This window comes from Astatotilapia calliptera, chromosome 6 (genome assembly GCF_900246225.1).
Source record: "Astatotilapia calliptera chromosome 6, fAstCal1.2, whole genome shotgun sequence".
NCBI classification, from domain to species: Eukaryota; Metazoa; Chordata; class Actinopteri; order Cichliformes; family Cichlidae; genus Astatotilapia; species Astatotilapia calliptera.
This window is the reverse complement of record NC_039307.1, coordinates 31,609,795-31,630,826: the sequence shown is the minus strand read 5'-3', so window position 1 is coordinate 31,630,826 and position 21,032 is coordinate 31,609,795. Positions and strand designations below refer to the sequence as shown.

At 44.2% G+C, this 21,032-nt stretch overlaps 1 protein-coding gene across 4 annotated transcripts; it reads left to right on the top strand.

Moving 5' to 3' along the window:
• The first annotated feature begins 2,005 nt into the window (after window positions 1-2,005).
• Window positions 2,006-19,957, top strand: LOC113024519 (calmodulin-regulated spectrin-associated protein 3-like). 4 transcript variants are annotated; one of them, XM_026171669.1, is made up of 19 exons: window positions 2,006-2,563; window positions 6,893-7,170; window positions 7,450-7,590; window positions 8,420-8,506; window positions 8,670-8,705; window positions 9,217-9,264; window positions 10,206-10,344; window positions 10,701-10,840; window positions 12,643-12,736; window positions 12,833-12,884; window positions 13,112-13,173; window positions 13,272-13,302; window positions 13,478-15,899; window positions 15,978-16,099; window positions 16,241-16,527; window positions 16,614-16,713; window positions 17,279-17,388; window positions 17,515-17,633; window positions 18,146-19,957. In XM_026171669.1, the coding sequence occupies exons 1-19, from the start codon at window positions 2,428-2,430 to the stop codon at window positions 18,470-18,472; spliced, it is 4,731 nt and encodes a 1,576-aa protein (XP_026027454.1). In that variant the 5' UTR covers window positions 2,006-2,427; the 3' UTR covers window positions 18,473-19,957. The 4 variants fall into 4 exon arrangements, with proteins under 4 accessions (XP_026027454.1, XP_026027457.1, XP_026027453.1 ...); XM_026171668.1 differs by lacking the exon at window positions 2,006-2,563 and adding an exon at window positions 4,750-5,294; XM_026171672.1 differs by lacking the exon at window positions 9,217-9,264.
• The last annotated feature ends 1,075 nt before the right edge of the window (window positions 19,958-21,032 follow it).

The following is a 21,032-nucleotide window of genomic DNA, read 5'->3' as shown; positions in this document are numbered from 1 at the left end:
AGATATACAGAAATATAGTGTGCTTTTAAATTTCTAGTTTGGTGATTTATATGAATAGTATGGTAATTTCACAAGCCATATATGGAAATTACCATACTATTCACAGACCAGAAACCACACATTGAAGATGTGTTGATTACACTTTCCTGTCACATTTACTTAGGGTTAGGGTTTAAGGTTTCACTCAAAATGCACATATAAATAGTATCACTGTTCAAACTAATGTTACTCCACTCTGGACTATCACTTCAGTCTCTGCTATTTGCAACAATGACTGTCACATACAATAAGTAGCTTTGGTAGTAGAAGTACAACAGAAAGAGTTATCAAAACTGACAACTTTTATATTTCAAAAGGTAAAAGAAGTATAACAAAGATCAGTTCCTCTTCATACTATATTATCTGATACTAAAACCTCCAGGCAGAAAGCCAGGGTAATGAAGTCTACGTACCGCGAGTGCTCTCCACAGTCAGACCGAACAAATGTTTTGGATGACTTTCTGTGTCGTCTGTGCCGAGTTTAAACCTGAGACTTGCTTATAACGAACATTTACACAACACTTACCCTTATGGAAAGTCTCTTAAGAATCAACATCAGATAACACCGCTGTCCTCCTGACTGTGACAAAGACTGGGCTTTTTTCATGTGATCATGCACCAAACACAGACAGAAAAACCTGGAAGAACCAACCTGTTCTGTGACATTCTCCAGAGCTGACTCTGCTTGTGTTTCTGCTATGTCAAAGAGGCATGTCTCCCTCTTAAAAATCCATTATGGACACTTATGAATATGACATGTATGTTTGCTGATTACAGTTTTGCACTTACACAACTGTCCATTTACATTTAACCGGAGTGCCCTGTGGATCAATGTTGAACTTTGTGCTTTTCTGTTTGGGTTTTTTTTTTTCTTTTTGGATGAACTTCAACAACAACTGAGCACAATGTCAAGCACCCCCTCACCCTGGGTCCTGTGTCACAGAAGGTTTGAACTGAAATAAAACGGAAGCTCGCTGATCCAGAAGATAAATCATTCACATTCTCACTCTCTCTTGTTCGGCTTTATCCTCTCTGCTCAGAAATCTCAGAGTCACCCAGTTTCATTTCAACCAGATTCCTGATGCAGTTTGCAGGTTTCTGGGCATGATGTTTGCTCACACGAGATCTAGCTCCTGCAGTTTCTTACACAGTGCAAAAGCTTTCTAAAACATTCAAGCTTAAACGGTTTTCTTGTGTTTCCTGGATGCCGCAAGAGAAATGCTTCCATAAAACGAAGATTCTTTGAGATTTTGTGTGTTAAGACTTAAGCTGTGCTGCAGCATGGCTTTTTTAGCAGCACATTGCTGATGTTTTGATTGTCAGGGTGGTTTCCTGTTTCCTGAGTTTGTAACACCTAACACTGGTTATATTCGCTAAAATGTTTTGGTTGTCTAAATTCATAGGGTGCCGAGCTGGCACTGAATGAATTTCAGCATTTTCTTCTGTCTGCAGGCAGCTGTTTCATAATTTGTGGTCATGCAAACCTTCAACCTCCAAGGGCCCAACCAGATAAGAGCATCAGACTGTGGTTTTTAGGTTAACTATCACATGGGAGGAAAAACTTATCAATAACAAGACCATGTAAGGGTCTTAGGGTGACAAATCTATGTAAGGTCTAGCCCTCGGTTCACAGGTTCATGGGGGTGTCAGAGTGCTTCAGTTTGTTTTTATCATAAAATCTTTTGTTTGTTTCTGTAGTTTGGTTCGGTAGGCTATAGTAAAGCTACTCATTTGTGTGACGCTTGGGTAAAATTTGCAAGAATTTCACGCAAACTTTTCACTTTCTCTTTGAGGTTACTGCGTTAGAATACGGTGTGAAAATGAACGTGAATAAGGCTGTAACATGACACAATGTGGAACAAACGAAGCGCTGTGAATACTTTCCAGATGTAGTGAGTGATCGTGTGAGTGAACGAGTTGATGCCTTGCTCAAGGGCGCCGCCGTGTGGAGGAAGGAGGCTGTTACTCGCGTTTATGCCGAGTCTACAGGCTGAAAAGTGGCGTCGGGTAATTCCATCAATGTGCTCTTGTGAACCGGAGCGGAGGTTTGTTAGTGCTGTTTGTGCTGCTGCGGAGAGCATCGCCGATCTGAGAAACATCCTCATTGGCTAATTTGTGACGTTTAGGGGGGCGTGGAGCCGGCTTGGTGGCACCAGTGTGACATTTATTTTTTAAAAGAAACAAATCTGTCAGCAGACCACGTTTCTATTATCAACCCTCTGTTTGTGATAACTGATTTATTATCATTCATTTGTTTGTCTTCAGTCTAAATCGCAGAGCCCTCCTCCGTTTCCCCTCCTCCCCCGCCTCCTTCTCCATCCCTCCTCCTCACATTTCCCCGGTGCTGCTGCTGCTGCCTCCGTGTCTTCGGTGCGGTACACCGCAGCCATGGTGGACTCTCCCAGCGCGATGAAGAAGACCTTCTCGGTGCCGGAGATCAAACCGCTGGACCAGTACGACTTCAATCGAGCCAAGATCTGCGCCAGCGTTCGGTGGCTGCTGTCGAAATCCTACGGCTCTGCAGGTACCCTCCAGCCTCTACCCACAGCTGAGGCGCATCTTGGGTGGGGCGCTTAATAATTTATCCCGCTGTATCCCGCTCCATATGCAGCTCCGAGTCCGTCTAACCCCGCTATCTGCCTTCAAAGGAAAGCCCTTCTCCGCGTCATCCATCATTATCATCCTCTGCCCCGACGATGCTCGTGGTCAACCTGGGCCAGCGTCTCCCCCCTCTATCGGGTGTGCAGTTTCCACAGCGCGTGCAGGTTATCATATTAGCCAATTATTTGACGTGAGCACGAAGCTTGTCAGAAGGAATCTCCTCAGTGGTGCGTGATGCGTGGAGGAACCGGACAACAAAGCCTTTGTCAGAGCCGGGCTCAGTCAGGCCTGTGGAGAGATTTGTAACGACGGGCAAATTTATTTGTTGGGTTTTTTTGTGGATTTGGGAAATGTGTATGTATAGCTCATGCGTGGGCCTGCTCTAAATGGGTCAAGACCGCATAATATTTGTGTCACTGTTACGCACGCACGGTGTGGTGAAGGTGACACAGTGGGGCTGCTAAGACAATGGATGGCTTTCTTGCACCACACGCATTCATTCCCTGAAGAAGTTCTGAATAAACCCGGCACAAGTGCCACCTCCTCCCTGCATTAACAGGCCAAAGAATGCAGAGGGTTTCTGAATGCTGTAAGCAGGTGTAGGTGCAGCATCCTGCTGCGTTAAACCACCTCTCACGAAGACCACGTTGTTTAGATTTTGGTTACACTGTGAAAGAAATGTTAGGTCAGCTTTGGTCTTTGTGCACTTTATGCCTGCTCTGTATCGGATGACATCATGCTGCGTGGCTGGGTCTGCAATCAGCAGTTTTGTCATTTGATCAGACCAACCGACCAAAACAAAACCGTATTTGATTTTGAAGCAGTTCACTATCCTGCCAGCTGCTATTGCTCTGGTTAGTGTTGTGGCTACCTCCGGCCTCCTGTTAGCATGATAAATGTGACAAGACCCAATCTCACATAATGTGCATGTAGGAAGGTTCAGACTGTGCTGGCTAATGCAGTGATGTCACACAGCAGGCTAACTAAGCAGTAGTAAACCTGCGCATGTAATAATCCAGGTTATCTGCTGCAGTAATGGCTTTAGACAGAATTTCATATCACATTTGTGTCTGGCCTCCCCGTCAGTGCAGGACAGCAGAGAGGAGGAGAGATGAGCTGTAAGCCTCTCAGCAGGGAGGCTTCATTGTTATCCGTCAACTGGAAAATGTCCACTGGGGTGTCTTGTCGAATTTTTAATGGAAGCCCCGAAGAAAATGGCACTAATAAAGCCGCACATGAGATTCATGCACCGGTCACAGTCCTCACACTGACGAGGTTTATTATTCCACCCAAACAGTGGACAGGACCGCAGAGAGCTGTTATCTAATGATTGTGTCACTTTAAAACAAACAGAGACATTATGAAACCAGTTGTATTTTTTTTCTTGGTATCATGTGGTTTCCAAGTCAAGTTAGGTAATAGTCTTCTAGGAAAGACTCCGTGACCTTTATTTAACCAGGAAATGGCCTCACTGAGAGTCAGTCCTCTTTGGCAGGATTGTCCTGTCTGAGCAGGAGTCACGCATCATCAATAAAATATTTCTAACTCACGAGAAGTGACAAACCGAGAGTCACCACATGCGTATGTGTTCACATCAGTTTTAGCTCTGTGTTTGGTCTACACCAACTAGAACTGAACCACCTTCTGTGAGTGCTGGGGATTTAGCAACCATTCAACTTTTTCAGATGCAACCCAAAATAATGTTGACTTAAATTTATGTCCTGAAAGACATTCATAGGTTTCCCTGGTAGTAAGGAAATCATCAATTTCAGCAAATGTAACCCTGAAATGATGAGTGGACTTTAACTCAACATGAATTTAAATTCGTCTAAACAGAGGAACCATTTGAATTCAAGCACATTAGTACCTTCTCTCAGTTTTCAAGCTTATATGTTACAAATTCCCATTTTAACTCGTGGAATATTCTGCTTTTCTTTGATAGAACAGGATGTTTTTCATGTTCTGGGATAATGGTTGCACAAGGAAACAATCTGAAGAGTCTGAGATTGGCTCTGGAAATCTATCCTGGACATTGTTCATTGTTTTTAGAATGATTAGCAGGTCAATCCATGGAGAAAATAATCCATATCTGCTTCCCTAAACACGTGTTTGCACTGTGGTAGAAAGATTTAAATGGATAGCTCCACAGTCCTGTTTGTAATGTTCCCTACTCTGCAGTCCAGTCTCATTGCCTCAGCTGTGATTGGGACAAATGGCCACTTTCCATTTTCATCGTTCCCATAGTGACCGAAGTCCTGTTTCCTCCCAGCTCTCTTTACAGAGTCTGAAAGGCAAAGGGGTCCAACCCCAAAAACAGTGCGCGTGTGTCACACTGCACTGCAGTGTGTGCTCAGTGTAATCGATGTGCTCGTCAAATCTTTTGTCTCCTCTCCTCAGAGAAATGGGCCACAGCATAGGAAGGAGGAGTTTCAGTTACATAAGTAAGCCTTACGACAGTGGAGAGTAGTTGTGGCGCTCATTGCGGGTCACTCTGAAAATGTGTGTGGACGGATCAAGAAGTGAGGGGGTAGAAAATAATGGCAGAGACTTAAAGAGATCAGGGACTGACTGCAGAGTGAACGGAAGTCATGCGAGCTCTGAGAGTTCCTTCAAATCTACTCCAGTCTTCCAGATCATGCCAAGTTGGAATATGGGTCAGTCAGGGAATTGTGTGTTTTTGTGGTCACAGTGTGTATGTGTCTATGAACTGACCAACTCCTAGTGGACTGGACATGTTCACAAACACACACTCTCTTGTCTGGGTAACCTAGCTGAGCTGTACATGAAGATGATGACATTATTGCCTCCTGCAGTCAGATTCTGTAGCTTTCCGTCACAGATTTCCATTGTGGGAATACGTCTTCAGTGTGTTCCATAAGTTATTTATATTTTTCCACAGTTTATGTGACAAGGCTGGCTGCAAACAGCCTGTGTGACTGCTGCGGCCTTTATTTTACATTGGGCAGTGTTTTCATAAAGCCTTTCTCTGCATCAGAATTCCATCTGGCAGTTTTTACCGTTCCCAGAGCACAGCACAGGAAAGCTCAGTGTTTTCTCCTCATATATATCGGCTCACATGCACCTAAGAGATGTAGCTCTTGTATAAAGTGGACAAGTTCTTATTCTCAATGATCTCGGCTTGGAGATAATAGATGAGTGTACAGCTTGCACCATTCAGTGACCGTCCTTTGAATTTCTAAACACAGTTGTATCTTTTGCATCTAGCGTCGTTTCTTTAAGCATAAGCATTGTTGCAGATCAGGTACACCCTTTCATGGAAACGGCATTCCCTGTTGGCTGTGGCCTCTTTCAGCAGGATAAAGGATCTGTTGACAACAACATGGTGCCAGATACCACAGCACACCTTCAGTGGTCCATGCCTCAAAAGGTCGGGGCTGTTTTTCCAGCAAAAGGGGAACAACACCTTATTGGACACGTGGTCATGATGTAATGCCTGATCGGTGTGTAAAGAGGAGCTAGAAGTTGGTGCTTTAATCTCAAACCTCTTTTTCAAAAGCTGCTACTGGTCAAACTGGCAGTTAAAAATATTTCATAAAGAATTTTTCTCTTTACCTTTGCATGCTAGCAGCATCCATTAAGCTAATATGCTAATTGTAAGAAGATTTAAGGTCAGATTTACTGAACAGGCCAAAATAGCGTGGAAGTCAAATCTCAAATACGTTTTTTTCTATGCTTTTTAACTAGCTTTCATACTCCATTGGATGTATCAGCAAAGAACTTCGGGTTAGTATCTTGCCCAAGGATATTTGGCATGCAGACTGAAGGGAGCCAGGGATCAAACTACCAACCTTCCAATCAGCAGATGACCTGCTCTACCTCCTTAGCTACAGCTACCTTGTAATAGGTGTGATTCAGTGTTAAATATCTGTACAATTAAGAATATCTGCTTGATTTAAATAGTCCCTTCTCTATATTTTGTGCCTTGAAAGAGTAACTTCCAGAATCACAAATGCGACAGGGTCAGTTGCAAAAAGCTCTACGTTCCCACCTCTTGTCACTGTGCTCTCTTAGTAAATTCCAACAAAAACCCAGTTTGTGATGGAACAGTGTGTTAGTAAATCTGGCCTGTGAAGTGAGCTCTGACCACCATGTGAATGAGAGCGAGGCAGGTGATCCACTGTGGTGACCCCTAAAGAGAGCAGCCAACAGGAGAAGACCTGTTGGCTGCTAATATTTGCTAATATGGACTCTTCTTCCAAAAACCAAAGTGAGAATGTCCTTTTCTTTTCAGAGAACGTTCCGGTGGAGTTGCGCGATCCGCTCTATAAGGACCAGTATGAACAAGAGCACCTCAAGCCGGCTGTCTCCAAGCTGCTTCTCTCCCCGGAGATCTACTGCAGAGCTCAGGCACTGCTTGCCCAGGCACACGGGGTCTCTCAGCCAGCATCGCAGGGGTCTCCAGCTGATAACTCTGCCCTCCTGCAGTTCCTCATTAAGAAAGGTTTCGCTCCGAAGGTCCAGGATGCCGATGTCACAGAGGAGGACCTTAGCAGTAGCCCTATTAAAACGGTGTGTGTTGTGTATTTGTATGATGGCGTATTTTCTACTTTAAATTCAACCTGCAAGTAGTTGAATGCTTTCAGCATCTCAGGTAGCATTTGAATAGTCACTTAAATACAATTTAAAAACATTTTTTATAGGAGGTTTCCAATGTAAGATTGGATCATTTACAGGAAGGAAAAGAGTCAGATCTTCAGACTGGCCTTTCCAACTGTGCCAACATTTCAGTCTCAGTCATACCAGCTACTCAGGTGCTTAAATGGTCCTTCTTCTCCCTGATTGGTGCAGAAAGCCCACCTCGCCCTTATTGACTCGCTGATGTCACTGGCTACCAAAGAGACGGTGGGTCAGGTGAAAATGGCGGTGGAGGCGGAGCAGATGGGTGTTGGAGCGCCGTGGGAGAATGGACTGCTCTTCTGGGTCAACAGGGTGAGAACACAACATCGGTGATTTCTGCTGGTCTCAGCAGATTCAACTTCTGTCCCAGTTCATGGTTTTTATTGGTTTAAAGCCTTAGATTAAGTTATCACACATAACACAACATCACTGACAGGACTAGTCATGAGAATCTGAATGCTGAAATACCACAGACTCTGCATTGTCTCCAGTGGCAACCTGAGGTTAGCTCCAAAAGCGAATCAATCCACACCGACTGTTAAAATGTCCAGCTTTACAACAAAAATAAACACGTTTACAACCTGACACAAAGAAGCGTTGGTCTTTGTAGCAGAGAAGACATAAAAAAACCTCACTAGATGAAATTGTATTGAGATTCAAAGTTATGCAGATTTACATGACCATTTCATCCTCAGATGGATGCTGTCAAGAGACGGACATAACTACTATGATGACAACCACTGGTTTCTACTGGTTTAAAGCATCACTATTTCCACAATCACTGAATGGTGTTTTGATTCTGGGCGTGACAAGAGAGGGGAGGACGACGTGTCAATCACATGTTGTTAGCCTGTGAACGTATCTTGGATAATTGTTGTTTCTGACTCGTGGAATGAACGAATCTTGTAAAATGGGCAGACTTGTTTACAGTCCATGATGTCCCCCATCTCTCACGCCATGACAGCTGGGATAGTGAAACTTGCTAATTAAGCTAAAGAAATTATCATTATAATTTCATTATCAGCTAATGCTAGCACGTTAGCTAGCATTGGCTAAGAAACATTTAATTTCTTGTGATAAAACATTGTAACTTTGAAATCATGTGAGTTCTACTGTAATAGTGTTTGTCTTACATTTGCAGTTGAACCAGAAGCTAAGAGAAAGCACAGAAGAAGAAGAGCCGCCTAAGTCACAGAATTGCACAGACTTGCAGCCTGTTCAGGACTCGGTAAAATACCGCCAACAAACACATAAATACTCACATGCTTGATGACTTGTAATAAAGCATGTATGTGCCTCATTGCTATGTTGCTGCAGCTTTAAACATTGACCTTGCCCTTCTTCTGTTTTCTCCCCTCGGTTTGTTTCTGTCACTCCTTGATCTCTGGCAGTGTCAGTCCACCCGGTGGTACTGGAAACTAGTCCCCGTAAGTGTACTCTTCTCTTCTCTGTTGTCCTCTTTGTCTGTCCATCTGCTACGGCTGACATTATTGTGCCTGCTGGAAATGCCCACACATACCTTTTACCTGTCTCCTCATAAAAAGTGTCCAGTAGACTTATCTTAATACCAGCTGACCGATCTGTTGCCCCATTATGTCCCGAAACTCCTTATTATTGTCAACTGATGCTGTTTTGGACACTGGGTGTTTCTGACGTTGCTACATTCAGTCATCAGTTTCATCTCAAAATGAGCCAGATTTTTAGAGGCGAGGTGGAGGAGGAGTTGCTGAAGAAGGAGGCGACAGAGGTGAAGTGACCTTTATTAAGTGGTTATTAAAAGACATCTGTGCTCCCTTGGTTTGTCCCCTTCCTCTCCTCCTCCTCCATCGCTCTGTCCTCTCCCCCCTGAGCAGACGTTTTTTGGTGTGGCGGTTCCCATGATGAGCGGCCCCCTTGTCATTTATGCTTGTTTCCCTCTCTCTGCCATCCCCCATCCAGCATGCTATCGCTTTTTGTTTGAAGGAGTCGGGGAATAAGCCGCCAGTGGTAACGTATAACACCTCGCTCTTCTCTCACCCTCTCCCCCCACCCCCGCTTCCCGTACCATTGCACTCGACTGACCGACAAACCGACCAATCGCCACACCTCACCTACCACGCTGTCGACCAGTGACTGACCGTACAGCTGACTGCGAGCTAACCACCACTCCAACCTCGAGGCTGGATGGATCACTTTAAAACTCATTAGCCTTTAACACAACTTCTCCATAGTTATCGTTGTGTGTTACAGAGCCTTGTTATAGGAGGCACGGCGCCACTGCGTGCTACCCTTTGAAGCTGAACGCGCCTTCTTTGTCCTGCTCCAACAAGGCTGTGGAACAGTCAGCTTACGTTACAGATGCCTTGTTTTTGGGTTTGTTTATCTCATGTGGACGTCAAAGACTGATGCGGCGTCTGAGCTGCGAGACTCACCTTTTCTTTCTCTTCTTTTACTTTTTTCATTTAATCAATGCCAATTAGAAGCAAAGGCTCACAGTGTCATCAGTGCCCATTACCACTGCATGGACACCGAAAAACAAACATCCTCCTTTTCACGTCTTTCTTTCAGTCTTTTTTCTTTGTTTGCAATGTCCCTTTTTAACTGTTGCACTGCACCTTCTGGTTGCTGTGTCTATATGTGTACAAACTTGAGGCATCATTGGTCTTGTGCTTTGTTTCTATGGGCTTTTCTTCTCTTTGCAGTTTTTCCTGGCGTTTGGCTGGCTTCACACTTTAAGTCAATGCTTTTGTTTCTTGTCTGACGGAAACACAACGCTGGCTGATTTTATATTTCCTTTGCTACTTCTGAGTCTCTCTCTGAATCCCTTTAAAAACAACCCGTTTCCCTGCCTGTATACTCTTAGTCTCACTTATTTTATTTTTTTTGCAAAACGTTCTTTTTCCCCCCTATGTCAATTTTCTTCTCCTTCCCTCTCTTTTCTTATCCAGATCCGCTATAGGAAGGACAAAGTGCAGTCTAAGTTGACTCCCACTTTCCCTCTGGTTTCTGCGGTCAAAGATCTGTCTAACGGCTGCGCAATAGCTGCTGTGCTGCACTATTACTGCCCCAGCTTGCTGCCTCTAGAGGGTACACGTTAACTCAGACACTAACACACATTCATAGATGTGCATAGATGTACAGATAGGATGATGAAATATTTATATTTAGTTAATGTGCGCTTCAAAATACTCAACAGCTTAAGTGATAGGGCTGTAATTTAAAATACAATTTCCTGTAAATGTTGCTTGTTAATGCATTTCGTGTAACTTTTAGTACATCAGTATAGTCACAAAACGCAATAGTGCCTCTCATGTTCTCTATTTAGATTTTGCCTTTAAAAAAAGCATCTTTTATCTTGATTTGAAGCAAATATATTTAAAGTTCTTTGACAAACATCTGGAAGCAGCATTGTTCCATTGTTTTTCATTGTTTACTCCTTCCAGATGTGTGTCTGAAGGATACCATGTCAGTAGCTGACTCTCTCTACAACCTGCAGCTGATCAAAGAGTTCTGTGAGAGCAGCTTGCAGAGCTGCTGCCCCCTTGCTGTGGAGGATATGCTCTACGCGCCACTGACTCTGCATGTAAGCGTCACGGTCTCTGACATTAAACTGTTGTTAGTTAACAGAGAAACTTTGTATGGGTGTTTACTCCTAACTTAATCCTTTCTATAGGCTGAAAAATGTTTGTGGTCTGAATGTAAACCAGTTGGTTTCAATTTAAACCACTAGAGGGCAACAGAAGCCAGCTTTTAGAGCGAAAAGGTATAACATTATGACCACTGACAGGTGAAGTGAATTAAACCGATCGTCTCTTCATCATAGCGTGAGTTGGTGGGATATACTAGAGAGGAAGTAAAGACTTTGGCTTCAAAGTTAATGGGTTAGCAAGAGAAAAATGGGCAAGGGTACAGATTTGAGCGAAGGGCTATATTGTGATGGCTGCATGATTGGGCCACAGCGTCTGCTAAACTTTAAAAAGGGTTTAAAAAGCATCTAAATTCATGTTGGGTGTTTCTAGTCTGCAGTGATCAGTATCTGTCAAAATGTGTGAACCAGCAACAGGGTCATGGGCGGCCAAGGCCACCTGATGCATGTGAAGAGTGAAGGCTGGTCTGTGTGGTCTGATCCAACAGACGAACTATTGTAGGTCAGGTGGTAGAGTGGATCACCTACTAACTGGAAGGTTGTTGGTTCGATCTGCTACAGTCTGCATGCCTAATATCAGATAGAGTAGAAAAGCACTGTATAAGAACCAGTCCATTACGAAATTGCCAAATAACTTTCTGCTGGTTCTGATGGTAAAATGGCCTGTATTTGTATAGTGCTTTTCTAGTCCCTAAGGACCCCAAAGCGCTTTACACAACCTCTCATCCACCCATTCACACACACATTCACACACTGGTGATGGCAGCTACATTGTAGCCACAGCCACCCTGGGGCGCACTGACAGAGGCGAGGCTGCCGGACACTGACCACCACCAGTAGGCAACGGGTGAAGTGTCTTGCCCAAGGACACAACGACCAAGACTGTCCAAGCCGGGGCTCGAACCAGCAACCTTCCGATTACAAGGCGAACTCCCAACTCTTAAGCCACAATCGCCCTGATAGAAAGGTGTCAGGGTACAGACTTCATCACAGTTTGTTGTGTATGCGGCTGCATAGCTGCAGACCAGTCAGGGTCGCTGTCCACCACTGAGAGCACCAACAATGAACACATGAACATTAGAACTGGACCATGGAGCAATGGTAGAATATGGCTTGGTCTGATGAATCACGTTTTCTTTTATATCAAGTGGATGATGGTGTGTGAGGGAAGAAGCCAAGCCGGCAGAGGCAACGTGATGCTTTGAGCAACGTTCTGCTGGGAAACCTTTGGTCCTAACATCCATGTGGATGTTACTTTGACTCGTACCAGGTACCTAAGCATTGTAGCATGACATTACCTGATGGCCTGTCACAAAAATGATTCAGGAATGGCTGGAGGCACACAGCAGTGAGTTTGAGGTGTTGACTTGGCCTCCAAATTCCCCAGATCTCAGTCCAATCAAGCTCCTGTGGGATGTGCTGGACAAACAAGTCTGATCCATGGAGGCACATTGCAACTTACATGAGTAAACGGATCTGTTGCTAACATCTTGGTGCAGATACCACAGCTTCAGGGGCCTAGTAGAGTCCGTGCCTCAACAAGTCAGGGCTGTTTTGGCAGCAAAGCGGAACAACACCATACTGGGCAGGTGGTCATAATGTTATGTCTGAAAGGTCTATCTTATCGTTATAGTAATATAGTTATCTTGAATCTGAGGCGTGACATTAAAGCAATGTATTCAGTGCTGATGCTGTCTTCATAATGTCCATATGTCACGCTAACACACTCTTTTCCTCAGCTTAACATCATGAGCTTCATAGCAGAGCTGCTGGAGTGGTTTGAGATCAAGAAACCTGATTTTGTCCAGCCCGTACAGCCCATTGACCTCACAGGTTTGTGACTTCACCACGTTAATAAGAACTTCTTTGCTTTACTGGCTTTGTGCACATTTGTTCACTGACTGTAACACTGCATTCTGTACCTTTCAGATGTCTCAGGGTTAACTGACTGTATTAGTCCCGTCACTGGTAACAGCAACAGGTACCAGCATGCCACACATACAAGTACATATACAAAAAGTGGTTAGAAATATTATTAAAAAAAAGACCAGTCACTAAACCCAAATTACTACAGGGTAGGAAATAACACTCAACTGAAATAAATCTGAATACAGTCAAACAGGACCTAATCAAGCCATTTGTTGAGTCAAACAGATGGGCCACAGACAAAAATTGGCTGTGTTGTGTAACACTGTTGTCCCTTTTCAGCGGTTCTCCTTCTTTCATCTTTAAACAACCATTTGTACCCATCTCCTCTCCAGTTTCACCAGGTAACAGTTACTGGGCACGCATCTTTTATGCCTATTGCTATTTTGCATTTGCGTGCAATTAGCCGTTGTGTGAGACTTATGAGTTATTTTCTTTGCAGAAAACAAAAGCTGGACAAAGAAACAAATCAGGTAGATATCCTTAAACCCTTTATGTGGTTTCTATCGTAAGTGTTGTGTTGCTCTCATATTTTATCTTAATTTTTTTAATCTTCTTACTTTGGCTTCCGTGGACTCTGCTTTTCCATACTTGTTGGTGCAACTCATCCATTTATCCATCATTCCGTTGTCACCCACCTCTCTGCAGTCGTCCTCTGTCAGCAGTGACTTTCAGCATCCCATTTGGCCTGGACAGTGATGTTGACATTGTCATGGGAAACCCAATAGATTCTGTCTTTCGCTCCGTCAGCACTGACAGCCTCGCCACCGCCATCCCGGCAATGACGTCCCCGATGACATCAGCAGGGATGACTCGTGTCCCGTACAGCCCTCCGGAGGATCTCAGCCACCTGGTCAGCGCTTCAGCCCCATCGCAGCGCTCTTCCTGGGGTCCATATGCACACACTGCACAAATGGGAGAGCTGCCGACCATTGAGGAGGCGATGCAGGTCGTCCATAGACCGGGCAGCAAAGACCAGAAGAAGGGAAGGGTACCTGAGAAAGGTGGGAAAGGAGCTTTGGCAGACAGGCCAGAGCCCAGGTTACGTCCTGAAGGAGCTCCAGCAGGTTTCTTTTTGCACTCGCCTGAAGAGGATAATCCCCAGCTCAGCAGCTCTGCTCCGTGTCGCTCCGGAATCCTCTACCGGCCAGTTGGAGGAGAAGTGGGCGGCAATGAAAGGCAAGGAAGGAGAGAAAGCCGGGAGAGGTCAGGACGTTCTGATATGTCACGTGATGACGACTCTGTACTGCGAGATGGCAGCGTCGACTCCTCGGAAGCATCGGACGATATGCCCAGAAACGCCCCGGGTAACATACGACCCAGTAGCGGTCGTCAGGGAAACCACAGCACCAGCAACAGTCCACGCATGACGAGCTTTGCTGAGCGACGAGACAACCGAAGAAGACACCCTGCTGCTACTGGGGAAGAGTCGGCTTCTGCTCAGACTCCAACAACCCCAGCAACTCCAAACACACCCTCCACCCCAGCAGGTGCAGTAGGGTGCCAGGACAGCCCAGGTCCCAGAGGTCCGGAACCTGGCTCTGAGGCCTGGGAACTGGGAGTTCGTCTTGAGGAAAAACGCAAAAGCATCGAAGCTCAAAAAAGACGTATCGAAGCTATTTTTGCCAAGCACAGGCAGCGGCTTGGAAAAACTGCTTTCCTTCAACTGAAAAGAGAGCAAGGAGAAGGAGGAGGTGAGGCAGCGGATGATAATCTGACCCTTGATGAGCGTCTCACTCGCATGGAGGAACAACTGAAACAGGAGGAGGAGAAAGAAAAGCCATCTGTTTCCAATCCTCCGCGGTTAGAGAAACAGGTCACATTCTCTATTGAAAGTAAGAAAGGATCAGAGATAGAAAAAGGAACAGAGAAAGTGGGGGAAGCCGTTTTAGTGGAATACAACGAGGTGGTGCAGAAACTCAGTGAGGCTCTGCAGTCGCTACAGAAGGACATGCAGAAACTTACCGAGCAGCAACAGCAACTCATGAGCAACCAAAGACCCAAAAATATGCTCAGAACAACTCCAAAATCAACAACTAGAAGTAATACCAAAACACCATCCAAAACCCCTCCTCACACTCCAACAAAAACACCACCAAGAACTCCGACAAAAACCCCAACCAGGACTACCAGTAAAGCTTGGGTGATTCCTGCTGGTTCCAATGCTCCATCTGCTTCTTCCCCATCACGCCGGTCTCATCTTGTTTCCTCTTCCACATCACCAAAAACTATTATATCTTCCTCCTGCCCAGCTTCTCGCACTAAGAGTCAGTCCACTCCCCGTAGCCCCAAACACCATCCACGTATCCAACACCAGCCTCACCCACGGCCTTCCGAACTTAAATTCCCTCCGCTCAATCGCGTCTTGACACCAACCCAAACTGTGGACACACTCCCACACCTGCGGCGCGTGTCGCCCAGCAAGTGTCAGGTACAGACCTCTTCTTCCTTCCGTATCGGTGGACCCCGGACTCCCCAGGAGTCTCCCCAGGCTACCCAGCAGCCACAGGCCGCTGAGAGCACCTCGGACACAGGCTCAAGTGAAACACCCACCCAGTTTAGCCTGGAGTTGGAGCAGGAAGACACAGGGGTCATTGGAGGGTTGCCGCAACCCAGGCAAGATCGTCTAAGAGCTGCTGGAGGGAGCAGCTCTGGTGCTCCTTCTGAGTGCTCATTTGAAAGTGAGACTTTGTCCATGTCTGCTGCGTACAGCACAGGAGGTGAAGGAGGAAGAGCCGCGGGTGCGGGAAAGCAATGCAGCCTGATTGAAGTATCATTATCATCTCTTGGGGGACCAGAGGGGGGAAGCGATGAACCAACTGATGAGGGGCAGGAGTTCTCCTCCGATTCCATGAGCGACCACACAGAATCCGCTGTGGAACCTGCAGAACGACTCCCTGCCGAACCTTTGGATCCAATAGAGCGACTAAATTTGGCAATAGAAGACAGCGATGTGCCAAAAGAACAAATTGGATCGAAAGGCGGAGATGCAAGAGAGGCGGAGATGTTAGAACCAGGTGAAGAGCAGAACGAAGTGGGAGCCAAAGGAGGAATTGGATTTTTTTTCAAGGTGAGTTCTTGCAAAAGAGAATGGACAAGGAAAAGTGTATTTTGGATGCACATGAATTACATGCTTCTTTGTTTGTAGGACGAGGTTCACAGTGAAGGGGAGATGGCTCAACGTAGAGCGGTACTGTTAGAACGACAGCAGAAGAGAACAGAGGAACTAAAGAAGAGGAGACAGTGGAATGAGCAAGAAAGGGAAATCAGGTAGTGTTTCTATAAATTTGTGAAAGCAACTATACAAAGTAAATCCCCACAGATTTGCTTTTCTTGAATTTGTTGATTAACAAGTCCAAATTTGAGCTGCACGTGTGTAAAATTAACCTAAATTTGTTTGGTTGGGTTTAGACTAGCATCCTCAGAAAAAAAAGCGGCATCACCTTCCAGCACACCTCCTGCAGCCACGACCTCACCTTCTCCTACACCTCCGGCTACTCCAGCTCGCCGTGGAGATTTTACACGGGGGGAGTACGCATGGCGGCAACAACTCAGACTCATGGAGGACCTGGACAAAGTTCTTAAGCAAAAATCGACTAACCAAGGACGAACTCCCACTAAGAAAAGCCGCTCCCGGCCTCGCAGCATGACCAGAGAGGAAACGCAGCTATCTCTGAGTCCCGCCAAGGGAGCGACTGGTAAAGCCAAAATAGTTTCGAAAAAAGTATTTCTACACTATTTGAATGACTGAAATATTTTTATGTTCTACCATTTGCTTCCCCAGGTACTAAGTTGACCAGAGTCTATTCTCACTCCTCACTCAACCTGGCAGCCACAGACGAACCAGGAAACAATGGTGGTGACCCCACAAAGCGACTCCGCAGGTACACTGCTGCATTGTCAGGTCGCAGCAGCACAAGCATAGCTTAAGAAATTGCAGCATTGGTTAGTTGGCCAGGTGTTTGCATCCGAGTGAAATATCAGAAATTCCAGTGATAAAGTTAGAAAGTCAGAAAAAATAGGATTTGTTTTTGTTCTTATTAACTTAAATATTGATACCTACCTTTGAGTTATTTAACTTACTAACTCAAAATTTTCAGAAAAGAAAATTCTGGTTGTGGATTGCAGATTTATTTATAGTTTTTCAATAATTTAGTTTGTTTCTATCCTCTATGTTCAATACATTGCTCCAATCCATCAGGAAGTAGCCGGCATGCTAGAAAATATACTACCTGTACTTCCTGATGCTGGCAAATCTGTTGACATCAATAATGCAACAATTTGTTGTTTTTTCACGAGCGTCTTATAGGGCAGTTTATCAACACAGCGAGATTTTAAATACAGTATCAACATTCATATTGATACTAACGATATTTGGATCAATCTGCCTACCTCTGCTGTCTATTATGATGTCATAATGCGACCAGGGCACTCTTGGTTTCTCTGCAGCACCCGCCCTGATTCACCTTCAGGTTGTGTAACACCAAGCAGACTGACAAATGGAGAGAAGGACTCGGAGAGTGGTTCAAATGGAACTTCACCTGCCCCAGAATACTCAGGTACAACGTTAAGCAGGTCCAACGCGATCACTCGGTTCCTTTGTACTTGTAAGCAATAGCCAAGTGCTTTCAGCTGTAGTTGGTCTGCAAAAACCAGCGTGTCTGTTTTGTTTTTTTACATTTCAGGTCCAAAACTCTTCAAGGAACCAAGTTTCAAGTCCAATAAATTCATCATTCACAACGCGCTCTCTCGCTGCTGCCTCGCAGGGAAGGTCAACGAGTCTCAAAAAAACAAGATTGTTGAGGTAGAGGACTCATTTTACTTCACTTTTAATCAAGCTCATTGTGAATTCTGCTATTTCTGTAACTGTAGGCGCCATATTTATTAAAATCACCCATAATCCTTCACGTCCTTTTTTGAAGCATAAACATTGTGCTGTTTTTTACATTTTACTTTACTAACACAAACATTTTCATTATGGTGATCTGGTTTTGAAGCCTTAACAAAATAAATCTGCTTTTCATTCACATATAGAGAGTAGAATAACAGAATTATCTCCTGAAGCTGAATATCAGTAGCTCAGTGACTTACTGAGGTTGCTACACTGAGGTGAGAAGAAATGACACTTTATTAATTCTGTTAGTGGTGGCAGGCCATAAATAATGCATTTTAAAGGTAGGAGCGAGGGCCGTGTAAAATCTGACCGATGTCTGTGATCAGCCCCCGGGCCAGACTTTAGACATGCCTGGTGTAGACCATACTCACAGATGCAACATGTGCTTACTGCATCTTTTATTCATGTTTTTCCAACTTCAGGAAATGGAGAAGAGTCCTGCCAACCACTTCCTCATCCTCTTCCGCGATTCCAGCTGCCAGTTTCGAGGCGTTTACACCATGAACCCTGACACCCAGGAGCTTGCGCGATTGGCTGGGGTGGGCCCACGGACGGTTAGCTCCATTCAGGTGGAGTCCATCTACAAATACAGCTCAGACAGGAAGCAGTTTAGTGCCATCCCCTCTAAAACGATGGGCATGAGCGTGGACGCCTTCACCATCCCCAGCCATCTCTGGCAAGGAGGAGGAGCGGGAGGTGGAGGAAGCAGGAGAGCAAGTGTTACTAAGAAGGCTGTCACTTCCAAGTGAGATCCAGTACACACAGTGGCACATGGATGATGAAAACACTCTAAATACACTGTAATTACAGTCAAACTGAAGTGAAACACGAAAAACATACGTGCACACTGACAGGCCTGTAAAAAACACCTTACCTCTGTTGGCCTCAGATTTTACAAGAAATAGAAAAAAAGAAATTGGAGCGATTTGTACTCCCCTTCATGTGCACGAAAGTGTCAACAGCACAACTTTGAGACAGGAGCAGCACACTGACACAGAGGAAGGTTTTGTAATTACTCAAGGATTAGTTACTTTTAAAAAGTCTCCTTACGTACACTTTCATTGTTTGAAAATACAAACATGTTTTTTTCTTTTGAAAGAAAATAGTTGTTTCCTGAAAAACTTCATGAAATTACCGATTGCTAGCCAGTCCTCCCCTTAAGTAAAACACCAGTTTTTTACACAAAGCCAAACGACAGAGAAAATGCCTTCACGTCAGAGTGTCTGACGGGACCTTCGTTGTGTATGACGTTAATTCTACCAGTAACTCTTAGTGGGTGGATAAAGCACATTTGTTTTGCAAGATGAAAGATAGCCATAACCATGTGATACATATAGCAGAGGCGAGCTTTTTCTTTTGGACATCTGTAAATGTGTAGCGGTTCTCAGAGATGATTACCACAGCATGAATGGTTATTTACTGTACGTGGTATAAGCTTATTTCAAAATAAGATCACAGTGGAAACTTGTGGTTTTGATGAAACTATATTGATGGTATGTGAGCATTAGATGCCAATTTAAACAACTTTTGTATACTTGGACTTATCAAATCTTGAGAATGACGTGTCATAAACAAGCTTATGTCTAGAAGTACCTGAATTGTTGTGCTCTTGGGAAGAGATTGATACAGACTGGAGTTCCAAGCGTTGCCATCTTTGTATTCCCTAATGAATCTTTCATTAAAATAAAGAAAGTCTTTCACATTTGTGAAACTAACAATAAACTGGAGACCATTTTGCAACTAGATCACATCAGCTGCCACACATTCTGACACCCAACGCATAAAGAAATGCATAAAGCCTAAATAACAAAAAAATGAAATTGCTTACAAATCGTGGGTTGCATTGCATAAGCTCATCTATAAATTATGCTCTTTGAACTGTGTTGGAAGCAAAATATTTTCTAGGTTGATGTAGACCATGAACTTCTCAACAGTTCAGAGCCTCTGTCATATTTTCTGTTCTTTTCTATTCTATTCTATTCTTTCTTTATTTTTTGTTTCATAATGTGGCAGGTCTGGACTGCAGGCAGGCCAGCTAAGCCACCTGAACTTCTACCGTGGAGCCATGCTTTATTAATGCAATCGGACCACTCTTTGACTGAGAAACTCTAAGGTCTTTCTTGAAAATGGGGAAAAGGTCTGTATATATCATTCAGCTTTAATGGAGCCCACACAGATGTGTCCCATTTCTTTTGTTTAAAAAAAAAAAAAACAACAAAAATTTCCCAGTATTAATTTAAAAATAAACATTTTTTAAACCCCATTTTAAATATTTGATGCTTAATAAAATAAAACAAGTGTAAGGCCGGTGGCCAGACCACACCACACTTCATTTTCCTTGTCCCTCCATAGTTAACACAATTACATGGACATTAGAAGACAGAAACCTGGTCAGTGACTCAGGGAAACGATTGAACACTGCGAGAATGAACATAGCAGAGCAATTTTGCTACATAGCAAAGAAACAACAGTGAAACGCACTATTTGCAAGATGACACCGTTGCTTTAAATATTTACCTGCTGTTCATAATATTAAAGAAGGAACTCGTGTCTTGTTTTATGAGAAGGACAAGTGAATTACCTTTTGCTGGTTTTACACCACACGTGGTCTGTCATATTCAAAGATGGCCAGCAATCATTTCATTATAATGACACACCTTCTGCAGTAGAAACTTCCCATTGCAGCAAAAAAGGAAAATCTCTATACAGTTGATGAATGTCACAGGGCAGTATGTTTAAGCACCAAAACACCTAAAAAGATTCATTAGGGATTCAAAAGCATTTGTTAAGGTGAAGTCAGAATGGACTGAATGTTACTGAAACGGTTCTCTGCTCTTGGTTGAGTGCACACAGTGAAACTGGTCTCTTTCAAACCAGCATACATGTATGAAATAACAAACTGGATTAAACTCCACTGATCAAACTTTTCATTGTTGTCGTTTCTCACACTTACAGCATGTGACCTCATCTTACTGAGAAGACAAGATCATTTCATATAACTGACCTAAAGTCGCTTATTGGCTCTTTTAGAGCCTCGCTATTGGCTAGGCCAGCCATTAGCAACCTTCAGCTTCAAAAGCGCTGTTGTGGCTCCTTCCAAATGAAGGGAGAAAAAGAGCAGCAATCTCGGGTAACAAGGATGTTACATGTAATTAGGACAGGATAGATTAATGTACATGTATTAATGATACATAGTAAATGTATAAATAGGCTTACGGTTACGGTACAGTGGCTCGTGAGCCGCAGGTTGCCAACCTCAGTGCTTGGCTTTGACGTGGGAATCACCAAACACCCCATGATATGATATTA

Coding starts and splice junctions, on each gene's coding strand:
- LOC113024519 (XM_026171668.1), top strand. CDS start 5,138: ATGTGTGTGGACGGATCAAGAAGTGAGGGGGTAGAAAATAATGGCAGA. Junction 10,345..10,700: donor CAGCTTGCTGCCTCTAGAGG/GTACACGTTAAC, acceptor TACTCCTTCCAG/ATGTGTGTCTGAAGGATACC. Junction 13,174..13,271: donor CTCCTCTCCAGTTTCACCAG/GTAACAGTTACT, acceptor TTTTCTTTGCAG/AAAACAAAAGCTGGACAAAG.